The 16669-nt window shown below is 41.7% G+C and overlaps 1 protein-coding gene across 3 annotated transcripts in view; it reads left to right on the top strand.

Annotated features, from left to right (window-relative positions):
• The window catches only part of SRPK2 (SRSF protein kinase 2), a 198001-nt gene that overhangs the window by 94809 nt on the left and 86523 nt on the right, over positions 1-16669 (top strand). For all 3 annotated transcript variants that reach the window (XM_011927759.1, XM_011927757.1, XM_011927758.1), the window contains one exon: positions 6175-6329. In XM_011927759.1, coding sequence (XP_011783149.1) covers positions 6175-6329 — 155 coding nt within the window. The remainder of the gene's footprint in view (positions 1-6174; positions 6330-16669) is intronic.

The raw sequence follows: 16669 nt of genomic DNA, 5'->3' as shown, positions 1-16669 counted from the left end.
CCCCCTTCCCCCTCCCTTCCACTTCCCCCTCCACCCTTTCCCGTTCCCCTTTTCCCTTTTCCCCTTTACCCTTTTCCTGTTCCCTTTTCCCTTTCACCTTTCCTTTTTCCTTTTCCCTTCCCTTCCCTTTCCCCTTTACCCTTTCCTTTCATTTTTCCTTTTCTATTTTGTTGATTCTTTTTTTTCTGAGACAGGGTCTCACTCTCTCACGCAGGTTGGAGTGCAGTGCTGTGATCTCAGCTCATTGCAGACTCCCATGCTCAAGAAATCCTCTCACATCAGCCTCCTTAGTAGCCGGAACTACAGATGTGTGCCACCATGCCCAGCTAATTTTTGTAGTTTTTGTGGAGACAGGGTGTTGCCAGGTTGCCCAGGCTGGTCTCAGACTCCTGGGTTCAACTGATAAACCCACCCGCTGTGGCCTCCCCAAAGTGCTGGGATCACAGGTGGGGGCCACTGCACCCAGCCTAAAGTGGTATATTTCTTTATATTATAGTACATGAAAACATGTTCTTAAATTAACACCTTGTTTAAATTTTGGACCTTTAGATAAAATCTCAGTCTCCTTTTTAAAGAATTACAGATTAATTTTCACTCTGAATGTAGCTGAGCTTATGGTAAAAGAGACTATGCATATTGATTGCTTAAATCTCCACATAGATATTTCTAACTATCTATAGCTGTATTGGGGTTTTCTTTTACTGTTTAAAAATATATTGTTATTTTTGTAGAGATGAGGTCTTGCTGTGTTGCCCAGGCTGGCCCCAAACTCCTGGGCTCAAGCGATCCTCCTGCCTCAGTGTCCCAACTGGCTGGGACTACAGGTGTGCACCACCACACCTGGCTTCTTTTATTTTTTAACAATAGCTTTTTGAAGTATAATTCACATAACATACAGTTTGCTTATGTAACATATATATTTCAGTGTTGTTTATTATGTTCACAGAATTGTACAACCATTACCACATTAGGACATTTTCATCCCTCCTAACGGATATCCCATATCTACTAGCAGTCAGTCCCCATTTTCCTCCTATTTTCTCCATTTCCCCCAACCCTCAACATAGGCATCCACTGATTTACCCTATCTCTATACATTTATCTGTTCTAGACATTTAATGGAAAATGGAAAATCATACAACCTGCGGTCTTTTCAGACTGACATCTGTCACCCAGCATAAAGTTTTGGAGGATCCATCCATGTTGTAGCATACTATCAGTACTTCTTTTCTCTTTATTACTGAATAACATTCCCTTGTAATGATATGCCCCATTTTATTTATTAGTTGGGGGACGTTTGGGTTATTTCTGCTTCTTGTTAAAAATAATAATACTTCTTTGAACACCGTGGATGAGATTTTGCTGGACATACGCTTTCATTTCTCTTGGGTATATACTTGGGAGTGGAATTGTTGGGTTATTTGGTAATTTTATATTTAAACTTTTGAGGAACCGCCAGACTGTTTTCCAACGTGGCTATGCTATGTTACACTTCCCACCAACAATGTTTGAAGAGCCCTACTTCTTCATTCTTCTTTAAAACACTTATTATCTGACCTTTTTTAGTAGCCATTCTAGTTGGTATGAAGTGGTATTAGATTGTGGTTTTGAGGTCCGTTTCTCTGATTACTAATGATGTTGAGCATCTTTTCATGTATTTATTGGTCGTTTGTATATCCTCTTTGGAGAAATGTCTTTCCAATCCTTTTTATCCATTTTTAAATTGGTGTGTCTTGTTGAGTCAGAAGAGTTCTTTATATATTCTAGACACAAGTCACTTACCACTTATGATTTACAAGTACTTCCCTCCATTCTGTGACCTTTAAATTTTCTTGATGGTGCCCTTTGAAGTACAAAAGTTTAAAATTTTGAAGTCCATTTGTTTTTTCTTGTATTGCTTATGCTTTCAGTGTCATATTTAAGAAGCGTTGCCTAACCTAAGGTCGTGAAGATTTACTCCTATGTTTTTTCCTGAGAGTTTTGTAGTTTTAGCTCTTTCATATAAAGTCTGTGTGTGTGAGAGAGGTCTAACTTTATTTATTTTGCATATGAGTGTCTGTTTGTTGCAGTACCACTGTTGAAAAGACTATTCTTTTACCATTTAGTTATTTTGGTATTCTTGTTGAAAATATTTATGGGTCATTTCCTCTGCCATTGCTGCTTATATACTTCTAATAATTTCCATGTGAAATAGCTTCCTGATGGCTTTCATTAGGATTGACGAAAGTTGCTTTTTTTAATCTGTTGATAGATTTAATGGGTATGTATTTGGTGAGATAACCCATCGTGTCTTGGTCTTTTACAGTGTTGCAATTTAACCAGGCTTTGCAGTACTCTAGAAGCCATCAGAAACCACTTTAAAGAAGCCAGCCTTGGCCAGGCACAGTGGCACACTCCTGTAGTCCAAGCTACCCACAAGGCTGAGGCAGGAGGGTCGTTTGAGCCCAGGAGTTCAAGGTTGCAGTGAGCCGTGAATGCACCACTGCACTCCATCCACTCTGGGCAACAGAGCGAGACCCTGTCTCAAAATGAAAATAAAAGAATCCAGCCCTAAGACAGTATGGCTTGGCTTTCACTTCTCTGTTTCTGCCCTAGGAGAAATTTACCTGGGTTTTCCTATGTGGTAGACAGTAACAAGGATGGAGGGATGAAAAAGAATTGGCGGTTACATTGAACCGAGGCTTTCTATGATGAACTGAGTGATTTGAGAATTGGTGATAATTAGTATGAAGTAGGTCATTAGAAGTTGTGGAACAGATAATCATCACTTATGGACAGGAATCTCTCAATGTGAGGCTGAAATGCCCCTCAGTACAGGTTGGATCTGAAAGGTCTTGAGTTGTACCATCCACTAGAAATATTCACATATAAAACATTTTAATATCTAGTAAGTAGAAAATTATTAATAAAATATTTTTACTTTTTTGGTTACTGAGTCTTGGGAATCTAATATGTATTTTATACTTCTAGTACATCTCAGTTTGAACTAGCTACGTCATGTGCCCGATATCCCAGTGTGGCTGGTGGCTACTGTATTGGGTAGCACAGTTCTAGATGTTTTGATACGACAGCCAGTTGAACTATTAATCAGCATTACTAAACCTCATCTATACTTAAGGTTACCACTTTTCATTTGGTAGAGCTGGCTTTTGAGAAGCTTTCTGTCTGCCTATTCAGTGTGGCCCTCACTGTAGGAATGAGAAGTGCCTACACACTTAGACTGCAGGGTCTGAGAATTTTGAGGGTCTGAGCCATGTGGGCAGCTCAGCAAGTCGGTAAAGAATAAGTGAGAGAGACATTATAATGAAGGTGCTGGAACCTCTCAATTGAGAGAGAATGGTCCGTGAAAATTAGAATCTCTTCTCCATATTGCAGTCTACTCCATTTAGGTAAAGCCATATATAGAAAATGCTACTAGTGCAGTGGTTCTCAATGGGCATGTTTCCCCTCCTCCCGCAACACACACACATTTGTCATTGTCTAGACACATTTTTGATGGCCACAGCTGGGTGGTGGGGTGGGGGTGGGGGGCTGTGTTCTACTGACATACAGTGGCTGGAGGCCAGCGATGGTGAAAAGCATCCCACAGTGCGCACGACAGCCCCACAGCAGTGAATTGTCCAGTCCAAGAATCCACTGTGCCAAGCACAGTAGTGCCCTGCACTGGCAGAACAAGAGCCATCATTTCTTGTCTTTTCTTCAAGTAGTTTCTACAGCACACTCTGTGTGTGTGTGTGTGTGTGTGTGTTTTAATTCAGAGAATGCATTCATTTTTTATATAAAGCTTCTGAGTTAGGAAGGAACAGCTAGCTTTCAAAGTATTTCTGATTGAGGAAATGTGTCAGACAAATTGATTCTGCCCACACCCCTGAAGGAGTGGGTTGTGCTTCTTTTGGACGTCATCTCAAACCTTTTCCTCCCGCTGGGGAAGTGGCAAACTACTGAAGTTCCTTGCCTGCCTTTCCTCCTTTAGAAATCTCTTTTGCCTGGGACCATTCTACTTTCAGTGAGGGCACATATGTTAAAACGAAATGAGCATTTACATGGCTTCCAGAAAGATTCTTGTACTTTTGTGAGGCCTGTTGGAAGTTTTGAATGTACTCTGGAAGTGGTGTGTGTGTGAGAGAGAGAGGGAGAGAGAGAGAGAGAATGAATGAGTATTCTCTTTCAGGACTCTTGAAAGAGAGTGATTAACTCAGAGTGTTATCACCACCACAGTCCTGATATCTGTTACCCAGGGAACTGGGTAACAGCAATCAATACATTTTCAGCTTATAAATATTCTTTAGTTGTCCTGCTAAAGATATTCATACCTTTGATTATTCACCGTTAAGTTGACCTATTGTGTGTGATCCCTACCCCTTCCTCATAGTGTTGGGTATTTCTGCTGCCTTCTATTCCTACTCCTTCCTTCAGTTGTGGCCATGTGGGTTTTTTTGTTGGCAAGCCATGTACATTAGTGGTTGTGTTGGGGGCTCTCAGATTGGACAAGGGTTTAGAGGCCCAGGTTAGAAGTGGCAGTGGTTGGCGGCCAGGTGTGGTGGCTCACGCCTGTAATCCCAGCACTTTGGGAGGCCAAGATGGGCAGATCATGAGATCAGGAGATCGAGACCATCCTGGCTAACATGGTGAAACCCCGTCTCTACTAAAAATACAAAAAATTAGCTGGGCATGGTGGCAGGTGCCTGTGATCCCAGCTACTTGGGAGGCTGAGGCAGAAGAATGGCGTGAACCCAGGAGGCAGAGCTTGCAGTGAGCCGAGATTGCGCCACTGCACTCCAGCCAGGGCGAGAGCAAGACTCCGTCTCAAAAAAAAAAAAAGAGGCAGTGGTTGAGGCAGCTCTTTTGGCCTGTCTCTTAGTGGCAGCTACAGATGAACTTGTATTGCTGTGACCCTGACCTTCTCAAGATTCCAGGGCTGAAGAGTGAGCTTTGACTGTATGCCCCAGGCTGTGCTACAGTGAGGAGAGAAAGGATCCAGAATCAGCCTTCCACTGGGCAGAGAGCAAGTGTTCTAAAAGGAAATCTAGCAATAACACCAAGATTCTACCTGCTCTCAACAACTAGGGCTTAGGTCTTTGAACTCTCCATTGACAACGGCTATACCCTTAAAATAGGACACATGCTGGGTGACAGCAGTTGCATAGTATGAGGAACTGGTGCTAAAGAATTTTGCTTGACTAGAACCAGACCACAATATTTTTGTCAAGCTCGTTCTTCTGGATGTAGCAGGCCTGAGGGCTGCAGTGGAAGAAATGCCCCAAGGAAAGGCACTCAGATGTTGGGCAGCTGACCCTTGAAGCAGCCTTTCTACAGCAGCCGTCACCTTCAGCTCATGCATTCAGTGGCAGTTTTATTAGTAGGATAGCTTAAAGGAGAGAAGTGCTTCTGGCATCCAGGTTGAGACTGTAGGGTCCTATTTCCCCCCATTGGGGCATGGTTAGAAATAGTAAGTGAATTCCATTATGAACCATTCTCCTCATAGAGCCCTGAAAGGGAATAATCTCAGTCAATCAATCAATCAGACACACACACACACACACACACACACACCCACACACCCACACACCCACACACCACTTTCAGAATACATTCAGAACTACTTCTAACAGGCCTTATAGAAGTACAAGAATCTTTCTGGCAATCTTGTATATTTTAGCTACAGTGTATATTGATCAGCTTTTATGAGTTACTGAAACCTAACGTCATTGCTACTATTTCTATGGGAAAAGAATTCTGATTTTCAAATAACAGGAAATAAGCTTTCAAAAGTTGAGTGCTGCTTGCACCTGTCTTTTTATAATCTTTGTGATGTTTTCTAACCAATAAGGCTGTATACCATGGAATATGCTTTCATTTCACTTAAATTTCCCAAGATTGGTAGGACTTAAGTGGAGCACTGAAATTTCACAACATTGGTAGTTCTTGAATCTCTAAGTGAAAAGATACCTAAAAAAAAATTCCTTAGCTTATAAGGGCAGATTTTTTTTTTGGCCTGGCCTGTATGTTGAAACCTACTTGAATTCAACTAAAATGGGTGAAATGACATTAAATGGCATTTCTTCTTAGTATGTGACAAGTTTTGTTTTTCCCCCATATTAAGAAATGCTCACATGCATCCATATTGCAAGATGTACTTCTAAGTAAATAGCAATTTTCTCTTTGCTCTCTCAGGCCGGAGCCGCAACAGAAAGCTCCTTTAGTTCCTCCTCCTCCACCACCACCGCCACCACCGCCACCTTTGCCAGACCCCACACCCCCGGAGCCAGAGGAGGAGATCCTGGGATCAGATGATGAGGAACAAGAGGACCCTGCGGACTACTGCAAAGGTGACATGCTGAACATGTTGGTGCGGGGCTTGCCTTCCCCACTGGGCTATGTGGTAATTTGTTGGGGGAATGGACAAAGGGACAAGGTAGTGATGCAAATTGCTTAGTCTTCATTAATTTAGCCTCCTGTGTCATTATCGTTTTAAATTCTTAGGCCGGGCGCGGTGGCTCAAGCCTGTAATCCCAGCACTTTGGGAGGCCGAGACGGGCGGATCTCGAGGTCAGGAGATCGAGACCATCCTGGCTAACACGATGAAACCCCGTCTCTACTAAAAAATACAAAAAGCTAGCCGGGCGAGGTGGCGGGCGCCTGTGGTCCCAGCTACTCGGGAGGCTGAGGCAGGAGAATGGGTAAAACCCGGGAGGCGGAGCTTGCAGTGAGCTGAGATCCGGCCACTGCACTCCAGCTTGGGCGACAGAGCGAGACTCCGTCTCAAAAAAAAAAAAAAAAAAAAAAAAAAAAAATTCTTAGGCCATTGTGTAGAAACTGATATCAGAAAATTTAAGTGATATGAGAGAGAATTGTAAGAGATAGAAAATACATGTATTTGCACATACATATTCCAGGTACTTTCAAAAGGACTTAAACCTGTTAGAATTAAAGATAGTATACAGCAGGACAGTTAGAGGACATAATAAACCATCTAAAAAGAGCACTGGGCCAGTGTGGTAGCTCAAGCCTGTGATCCCAGCACTTTGGGAGGTCGAGAGGGGGCAGATCGCTTGAGTTCATGAGTTCAGGACCAGCCTGGGCAACGTAGTGAGACACGGTCTCTACAAAAAGTGCAAAAAATTAGCTGGGCATGGTGGTAAGGTCCTGTAGTCCCAGGCACTTGGGAGCCTGAGGTGGGAGGAACGCTTGAGCCTAGGAGGCAGAGGTTTCAGTGAGCTGAGGTTGTGCTGCTACAGTCCAGCCTGGGCGGCAGAACCAGATCTTGTCTCAAAAAAATAAAGTACAATAAAAAAAAAAAATAATAAAAGAACATAGAGAGGAGAAAGTGTACCAGGCTTCTGAGGGGAACTGATTATAATTCTTGTGTACTGTATTTGACTTTCTGTTTCCTGACTGCTAAGGCTAAAAGAAAACTATCCCTTTCTCTGTGTAGCATTGAATTACATAGCATTCATTGTCTGTTGGAAGCAAGCATGCACATTTGTTTACAGAGAAAGATTCTTTCCTGGCATTGTACTTAACGAAAAAGACATTCTGTGGGGCTCTGCCATTGTATGATGTAGTGGGTTATGTTATCAGCTATGATTTCATGGAAGACATAGAAACTATTCAAGTGGAGTGTTCTTGTACTGATGCTTTGTAAAGACCAAGAGTTAAACTCCTAAAGGGCAAGCATGTTGTGTGATAAATATTAACAACAATGTGGTCTAGACACCGTGCTTTGTGTAGACCCAACTCTGAGAATCTAGGAGAAAGAGAAATGACTATTTATTCAGCTGCTTCTTTGTCACTTAACTTACTGATTTGGACATTAGTTTTCAGGAATTTGGAGCTCCTGAGCAGTTGGTGAGATGAATTTATTTGCTGCAGATTTTTAAAACTGTAAATCAGATTCTATATAGCATTAGAATACATGGCAGAAAATGCAGATATGTTCAGGACATAAAGCACTAAGGAATTTTGGGGTCTATATATCTTAATAATTCATCATTTATCTAGTGGGTATAGGTCGTTTGTGTGTTGGTTCAAGAACAGTGTACATTTAGTTACCTGCTAAGAGGAAGAGAAAGTTACTGTGCTACAAAAGTGTAGGAACTGATCTACTCTAACCTGATTCTTTCATAGGTGCACATACTTACACATAGAATCAGTGTTTTCCTTAGAAAAGAGAGAGTGGATCTTGCTTACATTTGTCTGAATAGTGGTTATGACCCCAAAGGTCTATGCAGTCTAGTAAAAGATAGAGCCGGTTTGAAAGGTAACAAGAAGGTGTTTTCCATCCTCCCTTTATTCTGCATTTCTAATACTGTCTTCGATTTTGCTGCTGAGGTCCAGCATTAGGTTCATCTGTAGGAAACCGCCTTTTTTCTTTTCTTGTTTTTTCTTTTTTTTGAGACAGAGTCTTGTTCTGTTGCCCAGGCCGGAGTGCAGTGCATGATCACAGCTCACTGCAGCCTCAACCTCCTGGGCCTGAGCAATCCTCCCATCTCAGCCTCCTGAGTCCTGGGCTTGAGCAGTCCTCCCACCTCAGCCTCCTGAGAAATTGGAACTGCAGGCAGGTGCCACCACCCCTGGTTAATTAAAAGTTTTTTTTTTTTGGTAGAGATAGGGTCTAGCTAGAACCATTCCTTAAGAGCTATTCCCCTCAGCAAATAGGCTCTACCAAGCAGGAATGAAAACTGTCTCACTCATCTGGATCTTAAGTATTTGGGTCAGTAGATGTAACTAATACTCTCATCCCCTTACTGTCTCTGGAACCAGCACAGCGGACATCCAAACCCCAAATAAAGGGCTCAGAATAAAGTATTCCACAGCCAGGGCTGATTCTAGGTAACATTCACTGAACTCTAAATTTCATAGAGTATTAAAGTCAGCATCAGTAAGGTCATTAGAGATAGTAAGGTTCTCTCCTTATACCCATGCCAGCCCCCCGAATTTGGTAAGTAACTTGTATCTTTAGTTAGCATTACATGTGACAGATGCCCTTCTATGAATTTTGTGGTATATTCCACAACAGTTTGTATAAGATTACTGACATATACATATTCAGGGAGTCCAAGGAATTGATTGGGAATGTCTGGAATAAGACCTGTGGCCTTATATCATTTTTTTGTTCTCGGATAAAGAGATAAATCCCCTCACCCTCTGCCAGGACTGGTTGAGGTAAAATTACTAATATGGTATTTTATCATCCCTGAATACTTTAGTACATTTTACCTACAATCAAGTACATTCTCCTATAAATCAAAATACAGCCATCAAGATCAGGCATTTAGCACTGATACTTCACTACTGTTCAGTTCTCAGGCTTATCAGGTACTGCCAGTTGCCCAGTGTTGTCCGTTATATGTAATGAATCTGTGGCGGAATTGCATATTTTGTTTTCTAGTTTCTGTAATTTCTTTTAATTTGGAACAGTTCCTCAATGTTTTCCTGGCTTTCATGTCCTTGACATTTTTTAAGATTGTAGACCAGTTATTTTGTATGTTTCTCAATTTGGGATGCCACAGTAGTGATGTTGTCTTTTTGCATTAAATCCTGTCAGATGGTACACAGGTTTGATTTATTCCGTTGGAGTTGCTGCCTTCACTTGATCAAGATTATGTCTGCCAGATATCTCTGGCAGCTATTCTTTACCCCTAGTAGTATGTTGTTGAGAGTTACTTTGAGACTACATATATAACCCATTCAAATATTTATCCCTGTCCCTGCCCCCACCCTGGGCTGGCTTTCTGTCTTAGATGGACTGATTAATTCATGGATCTCTGTTTTATTCAGTGGGTTATAATCAGTTACTCTCCTTATATGTTTTGATGCTTACATTATCCCAAATTTGGATCTTAGGAGCCCCTTCAGATTGGTTCTGTGTCCTTTTGAAATGCCTCAATCATTCTTTGATCGTTTCTTTTTTTGTTTTGTTTTGAGATGAAGTCTTGCTCTGTCGCCCAGGCTGTAGTGCAGTGGTGTGATCTCAGTGTGACTGCAACCTCCACCTCCTGGGTTCAAGCAATTCTCATGCCTCAGCCTCCTGAGTAGCTGAGACTACAGGCTCATGCCACCATGCCTGGTTAACCTTTGTATTTTTAGTAGAGATGGGGTTTCACCATGTTGACCAGGCTGGTCTTGAACTCCTGACCTCAAGTAATTCTCCTGCCTCAGCCTCCCAAAGTATTGGCATTACTGGTGTGAGCCACCGTGCCTGGCCCTTTGATCATTTCTTTACTTTCAAGTACAGTAGGATATATCAGGTTCATCTTGTATTTTTCCTATCCCAGCCCGGGAGTCTACTCTTTCCACAGAGAATCCTGCTCTTTTAAAAATTAAACAATAGGCCGGGCGCAGTGGTTCACGCCTGTAATCCCAGCACTTTGGGAGGCCAAGGTGGGCGGATCATGAGGTCAGGAGATCAAGACCATCCTGGCTAACACTGTGAAACCCCATCTCTACTAAAAATACAAAAAATTAGCCGGACGTGGTGGTAGACGCCTGTAGTCCCAGCTACTCGGGAGGCTGAAGCAGGAGAATGGCGTGAACCCAGGAGGCGGAGGTTGTAGTGAGCCAAGATCGCACCACTGCACTCCAGCCTGGGCAACAGAGTGAGACTCCGTCTCAAAAAAAAAAAAATTAAATAATAATATTTAGAAAGCTAGACCTGGACATTAGGTGTGCTTATTACTTTTGGCTTGTCACTTTCAGATCTCAGTACAGAGCTAGGAACACACACATATGCACCTGCTTCCTTTATGTTTATATTTATTTATATATTTACGTATGTGTTGAAATCCATGAGTTTATTAATCTGATACATCTAGTACCAGAAGATTCAGCCCAGTTTTCTCCGTTTCCATCTTTGTGGTTTCTTTCTCTGATAGGAAGAGTCTGGGCTCTCCCCATCCTCATTGCGTTGACTTGGTTGACTGATTTCCCTGTATGGTACGAGTCACCAGTGGCCATCACTATGTCTCTCCCTTCCCTCCTCACCTAAGTTGTGCTCTGACATCCTTTGTTGATTGGCCCTGCCTCATGGCTTGGGATTGAATAGTCCAGGATGGGAAGGGGAGAGAGAGCTTTCCCAGGCTCGTGGTGTGTGTTAAGTAATCTGAGGTATCATTTGTCTTCTGATATTTCAGCTCTTCCTCTTGTTTTCATTGACTTCATTCCTGGAGAGTCTCTGCCCTCAGCTACTTCTCAGTTTCCTCAAAATACAATAAAAAAAAAAATCAACAACAAAAGACATCACATATATTTCTTTTTAAAAGTAAAATTTGCTCATCACAGGAAATGTAGACACTGGGTTTGGAGGGCAGAAGTCAGCTGTGATCCCACTACTCAGCAAGAGCTGCAGCAGGCCTTCATCATTTATGATCAGCTAGATTACATCTTAACTTTTTACCTCATCTGTACAAAGTTTCCCTTATTTAAAATGTATGAACCCTCAGCTGTTTTAATAAAAGGATCCATATTTAAAGTTCTGATTTTGCAAAAGCATTGTTCATTGCTCTTGCATACTTAGCTTGCCTTGGTATTCTCTCTGGAGTGGGACTCTTCATTTCCTCAGAGCTGTCTTCCTACCGGCGTTATCTTAGATCTCCAAGAAGATTACGGCATTATGGACTGGTTCCTGAGCCTTGCTTCAAAACCTGGCTGTGTTGCTTTGTAGCTCCGTCTTCTTGGACAGATTCTTTTCTCTTTAGCGTTTGGTTTTTCATCTATGATATAATTATGTTAATGTTAATACTTAAGATTTTTATGAGGATTTAAATGAAATACATGAAGTTCATAACACAGTATCTGATACGAGGCTCTTAAGAAATATGAATTTAGCCGGGCGCGGTGGCTCAAGCCTGTAATCCCAGCACTTTGGGAGGCTGAGACGGGCGGATCACAAGGTCAGGAGATCGAGACCATCCTGGCTAACACAGTGAAACCCCGTCTCTACTAAAAATACAAAAAAAACTAGCCGGGCGAGGTGGCGGGTGCCTGTAGTTCCAGCTACTCCGGAGGCTGAGGCAGGAGAATGGCGTAATCCCGGGAGGCGGAGCTTGCAGTGAGCTGAGATCCGGCCACTGCACTCCGGCCCGGGTGACAGAGCAAGACTCCATCTCAAAAAAAAAAAACAAAAACAAAAAAAAGAAATATGAACTTCACTCTTCTTCTGTCTGTTCTATTGTTCTTCTTTCGGTGTGTTCCCATCTGTAGTTCATGCTATACCCATCAGTGCTGGCTCCCTTAGCTCCCTGACCATGTCTCATGTTGGGTGTGTTTCCTTAACCTCTGCAGAGAGAGCTGTCAGCACTGCTTATCTTTTTTACATATCACCTCTGTTCTGTTGTCTGGGCACAAGCTGTAGTAGCAGGCTGTGCAGTTTATTCAGATTCTGCTTCCAAACCCCGGGGATTACCAGGATCAGGGACAGGGTCAGCCTGTAAACAAACACTGTCAGGAGGCCTTGTGTAATACATGCTTGTTTCATGAGTTTTAGCAAAAAAACCTGTGTCACAGCCAAACCTCCTCTTGTGGGAAGATTTGTGTTTCATGTGGGGTTTTCAGAGGCAGTAGGGGGTGCCTGGTAAACACGTTCCTAGGCTGCACTGTAAACCCCTGAATTGGAATCCTTGGGAGTGGGACTGAGGACTCCAAATATTTAACAAATTCGTCAGGTGATTTTTCTGCACATTGAACACTAAAGTCTGCTCCATTGTAAGGTCTGCATGTATCATTTTTCTAAAACTCCAAGGATACAACCACATGAAGCCACCCTTCATACTATACTTGCAATGTAAGCGGGATCATTGCTCTGAACTACCTTATGTTCTTTTCCCAGAACCCTTAGCATATACCTGCTACAAGGATGTACTAAATGGTGACTCTAGGAACATCGCCTTCCAATATCAGGCTGCCTGTACTCGCTGTCCTCAGACATGAGTTTTGTTGCTCTCTTAAATCATTCTTAGATAAGTTGGCACCTTTGTACAGTTTTCATCTCTTGGATTATTTCTGGAGACATCAATAGCTGTGATCTGACTTGGTATGAAACATGTCATTTCCTTAGAAATGCCTTTATTCAACCTCTAATCAGACCCTTTCCTTTATTACCCGCAGTATTGTCCTCCCCATTCCCAACTTATAGTGTGGACTTGTACATTTATTTCTGTGTTCATGTATCTCCTCCTCTCTAGTCTGAAAGGTTCCCTTTGGTCAAGGCCCTGTAGTTTGTTAACTCCACTGCATTTGAGCCATCTACAATGCGGTACGTATTGTTCGTTTATAAAGGCATTTTCTCTAGTGTTGGACAGCAAGTAAGGAATAGGTAGAGTGTTGATGTTCATATGGATCTGGGAAGGCATGTCAGCATGAGCAGGCTGGCATGCTGACTGGATAATCAGAATATAGGGCCTTTGTTTCTGCCTCACATTTTCTTAAAATCATCTATAGTGCTCCAGAGTACTTATCTCTCACACCCATTTGAGTGGCATACATTTCATACCTCTAAAAACTTAGGGGCAATATTTTCTTCAAAATACAGCATAAAATATTATAATTATATACTCTAGAAACATGTTGATGCGTTCCTTCCTATATACAAATTGCCTTTACCCAGGTGTGTCTGTTTTCCATCTGTGAAAACTGTAGTCTGGTTGAATTTTAATAACTCACAAAATTTACTGTTGGTGGCTATTCACTGGCATTGGCATCCATCCTCCCTTTCTCCTTCCCTCCCTGCCCCCCCAATCCTCCGAGTCTATGACTTTTTTATTTTATTTTTTTTTACAGCTTCATTTTTTTTTTTTTTTTTGGAGACGTAGTTTCACTCTTGTCACCCAGGTTGGAGTGCAATGCTGTAATCTCTGCTCACTGCAACCTCTACCTCCCGGGTACATACAATTCTTCTGTCTCAGCCTCCTGAGTAGCTTGGATTACAGGCATGCACCACCATGCCCAGCTAATTTTTGTATTTTTAGTAGAGATGAGGTTTCACCATGTTGGCCATGCTGGTCTTGAACTGCTGTCCTCAAGTGATCTGCCTGCCTCAGCCTCCCAAAGTGCAGGGATAACAGGTGTGAGCCGCTGTGCCTAACCTGTTTTGTTTTTTAAGGGAAAAAAGCAGAGAACCTTAAAGCTGTTTTAGAATTGATATTTGTACAGTAAAAAGAATAACAGAAGAAGTATTTGTACAGCCAAGTAATGTTGGCTGTCTTACATCAGAGGTTCTTCACTGGGTGCGGTTTGGACCCCCGGGAGTCCAATTTTGAATGTTTGGAGACATTTGGCTGCCGTAACTGAGGCTGCTACTGGCATCTATTGGGCAGAGTCAGGGATGCTGCTAAACATCCCAGAATGCACAGGACAGTTACCCATAACAGAAATTATTCAGCTCCTAATGTCAGTAGTGCCCAGATGGAAAATCTCTGCCTTAGAAATGCCTGTTTTTCTCTATTAAAATGGTGTCATGTGGCTCAAGTATTTTATATCTGTTCCTTTTGATATAAAGATAACCTTTCTTCATTCACAGTTCTTTCACTTAAAATCATTAATGCTGCACAGATACTTAATTCATTATGCTTTTCATTTATTAGTTGGCTTAATTTGGCTTACTTCAAGCCTTAAAAAGAAACCCTATCTACAAGAGCAAAGCAATAGATGCTCTTGAACCTATTACATAAGGCCTCATGACATTTCTTTTATGGAGACCAAGGAGTTTCTGACTCCTGATCTGTTGGTGCGTTAAATTGACAAGGATATTTATGATATAAGCTTTAAATAGCATGACAGGTGAATTCATGGTTTATTCATTGAGGCTTGACGATGTGCAAAACGTTGTACTTTACTACAGGGCACATAGAGGTAAATGAGAAACAGCCCTACTTTCTAGATTATGGCCTCGTAGACTTTGCCACTAGAATATCAGCTACTTAAGGGCAGAGCCTTGACCTGTCTAGCTTCCCTGTCTCCCCAATAGAACAATCTGTGGCCTGCTGAATAGTGACTGAATGAATAGACTGCTCAAATAGCTTTTTTTCTTCTTTCTAAGTGTGGTTCATTAATAATAAGTGAGAAAAGGGAAGATATGTGAGGACTTAAAAGGAAGAAGGTTATATTTGAATAGAGGAATCAGAAATGATGTCATAAAAAATTGAAAGAGACTTTGTCAGTAAAGAATATTGGATGATGTTGAGAGTATGAGGCACTTCTCAGACTAAATCCTGGAGGCAGAGCAAGGTGTGAGAAGCCCTGACTGCTTGTGTTTTCCTAACAAATGGGGAAACTAAAAATTGATGGTAGAAGATTAGGTTTAAAAGCAGTTTGGGAGCATGATGTAGAGGACAGAGATGAGTGTGAGAAATTTGTGGTGAAGTAACTTTAAAGTATCAGTTCAAAATATTACCAAAAATCCCCACAGAAAACCAAAAGAAAGCAAAGTAGAAACAGAATCCTGGTGTTATGATCTCTCCTCTTTTTAAAAAACATTTTTACCAGGCCAGGCACGGTGACTCAACGACTGTAATCCCAGCACTTTGGGAGGCGGAGGTGGGTGGATCACGAGGTCAGGAGATTGAGGCCATCCTGGCCAACATAGTGAAACGCTGTCTCTACTAAAAATACAAAAAAATTAGCCAGGCATGGTGGCACGCACCTGTAGTCCTAGCTACTCGGGAGGGTGAGGCAGGAGAATAACTTCAACCTGGGAGGGTGGAGGTTGCAGTGAGTTGAGGTTGCGCCACTGCACTCCAGCCTGGGTGAAAGAGTGAGACTCCATCTCAAAAAAATAAAAATAAAAAATAAAAACATATTTAGCAAAAGAGAGTGCCAAAATGTCACCAGTATGGGGTAAACCTGGGGTGGTTTTTTGAAATATACTTTTATCTAGTTGCTGCAGCACCATTTATTGAGAAGACTTCTCCCCCGACCTGTTGATTTGCCTGCCTTTGTCCATCAGTAGACAGAATGTGTGGGGGTTTGTTTGTGGACTCCACCTGCTCCATCCCTCTGTTGGTCAATGCTTGCTCTAAGGGTCTGGTTACTGTAGCTTTGTATAGCACTCCTTGAATGGGTAGCGTCAGTCCTCCAGCTTTGTGCTTCTCTTCCAGGATTGTTTTGACCTGTCTAGATCCTTTGCATCTGTGTATAAATTCAGAGTCAGCTTATACATTATAAATTTTAGATATACCTGAATAATATTGAATCTTCCAATCCATTAACATGGTATTGTGTCTATTTATTTAGATCTTTATTGTTCTCAGAAATGTTTTGTAGTTTTTGGTGTGGAGGTCTTGCTCATATTTAATCTTTTTTTGACTTTTAAAAATGCTATTATAAATGACAATTGTGTTTTGATGGGTTATAGAAGTGTAACTGATTCTTATGCACCGACCACATGGCCTGTAACTGTGCTTTTTGCTTATTTATTAGTGTTTGTGCATGTGTAAATATCTCTGGGTTTTCTCTACACACAATCATTTCATCATTTCAGTGCAAATAGAGGGTTTTCTTCTTCCTTATGATTCTTTATAAATTGTTATTCTTTTTTGCCTCCTTCTTTTATGCATGAGGTTGAATAGAAGTGGTAAGAATAGACCCCGCTTGTCTTGTTTCTAATATTACAGTGAATGTGTAGTTTTTTTTAGATACCTTTATCAGGTTAAGATGGATCATATGTTTAAATATA

Source organism: Colobus angolensis, unplaced genomic scaffold (assembly GCF_000951035.1).
Source record: "Colobus angolensis palliatus isolate OR3802 unplaced genomic scaffold, Cang.pa_1.0 Scaffold74, whole genome shotgun sequence".
Classification (NCBI taxonomy): domain Eukaryota; kingdom Metazoa; phylum Chordata; class Mammalia; order Primates; family Cercopithecidae; genus Colobus; species Colobus angolensis.
This window is presented reverse-complemented; position numbering and strand designations above follow the sequence as displayed.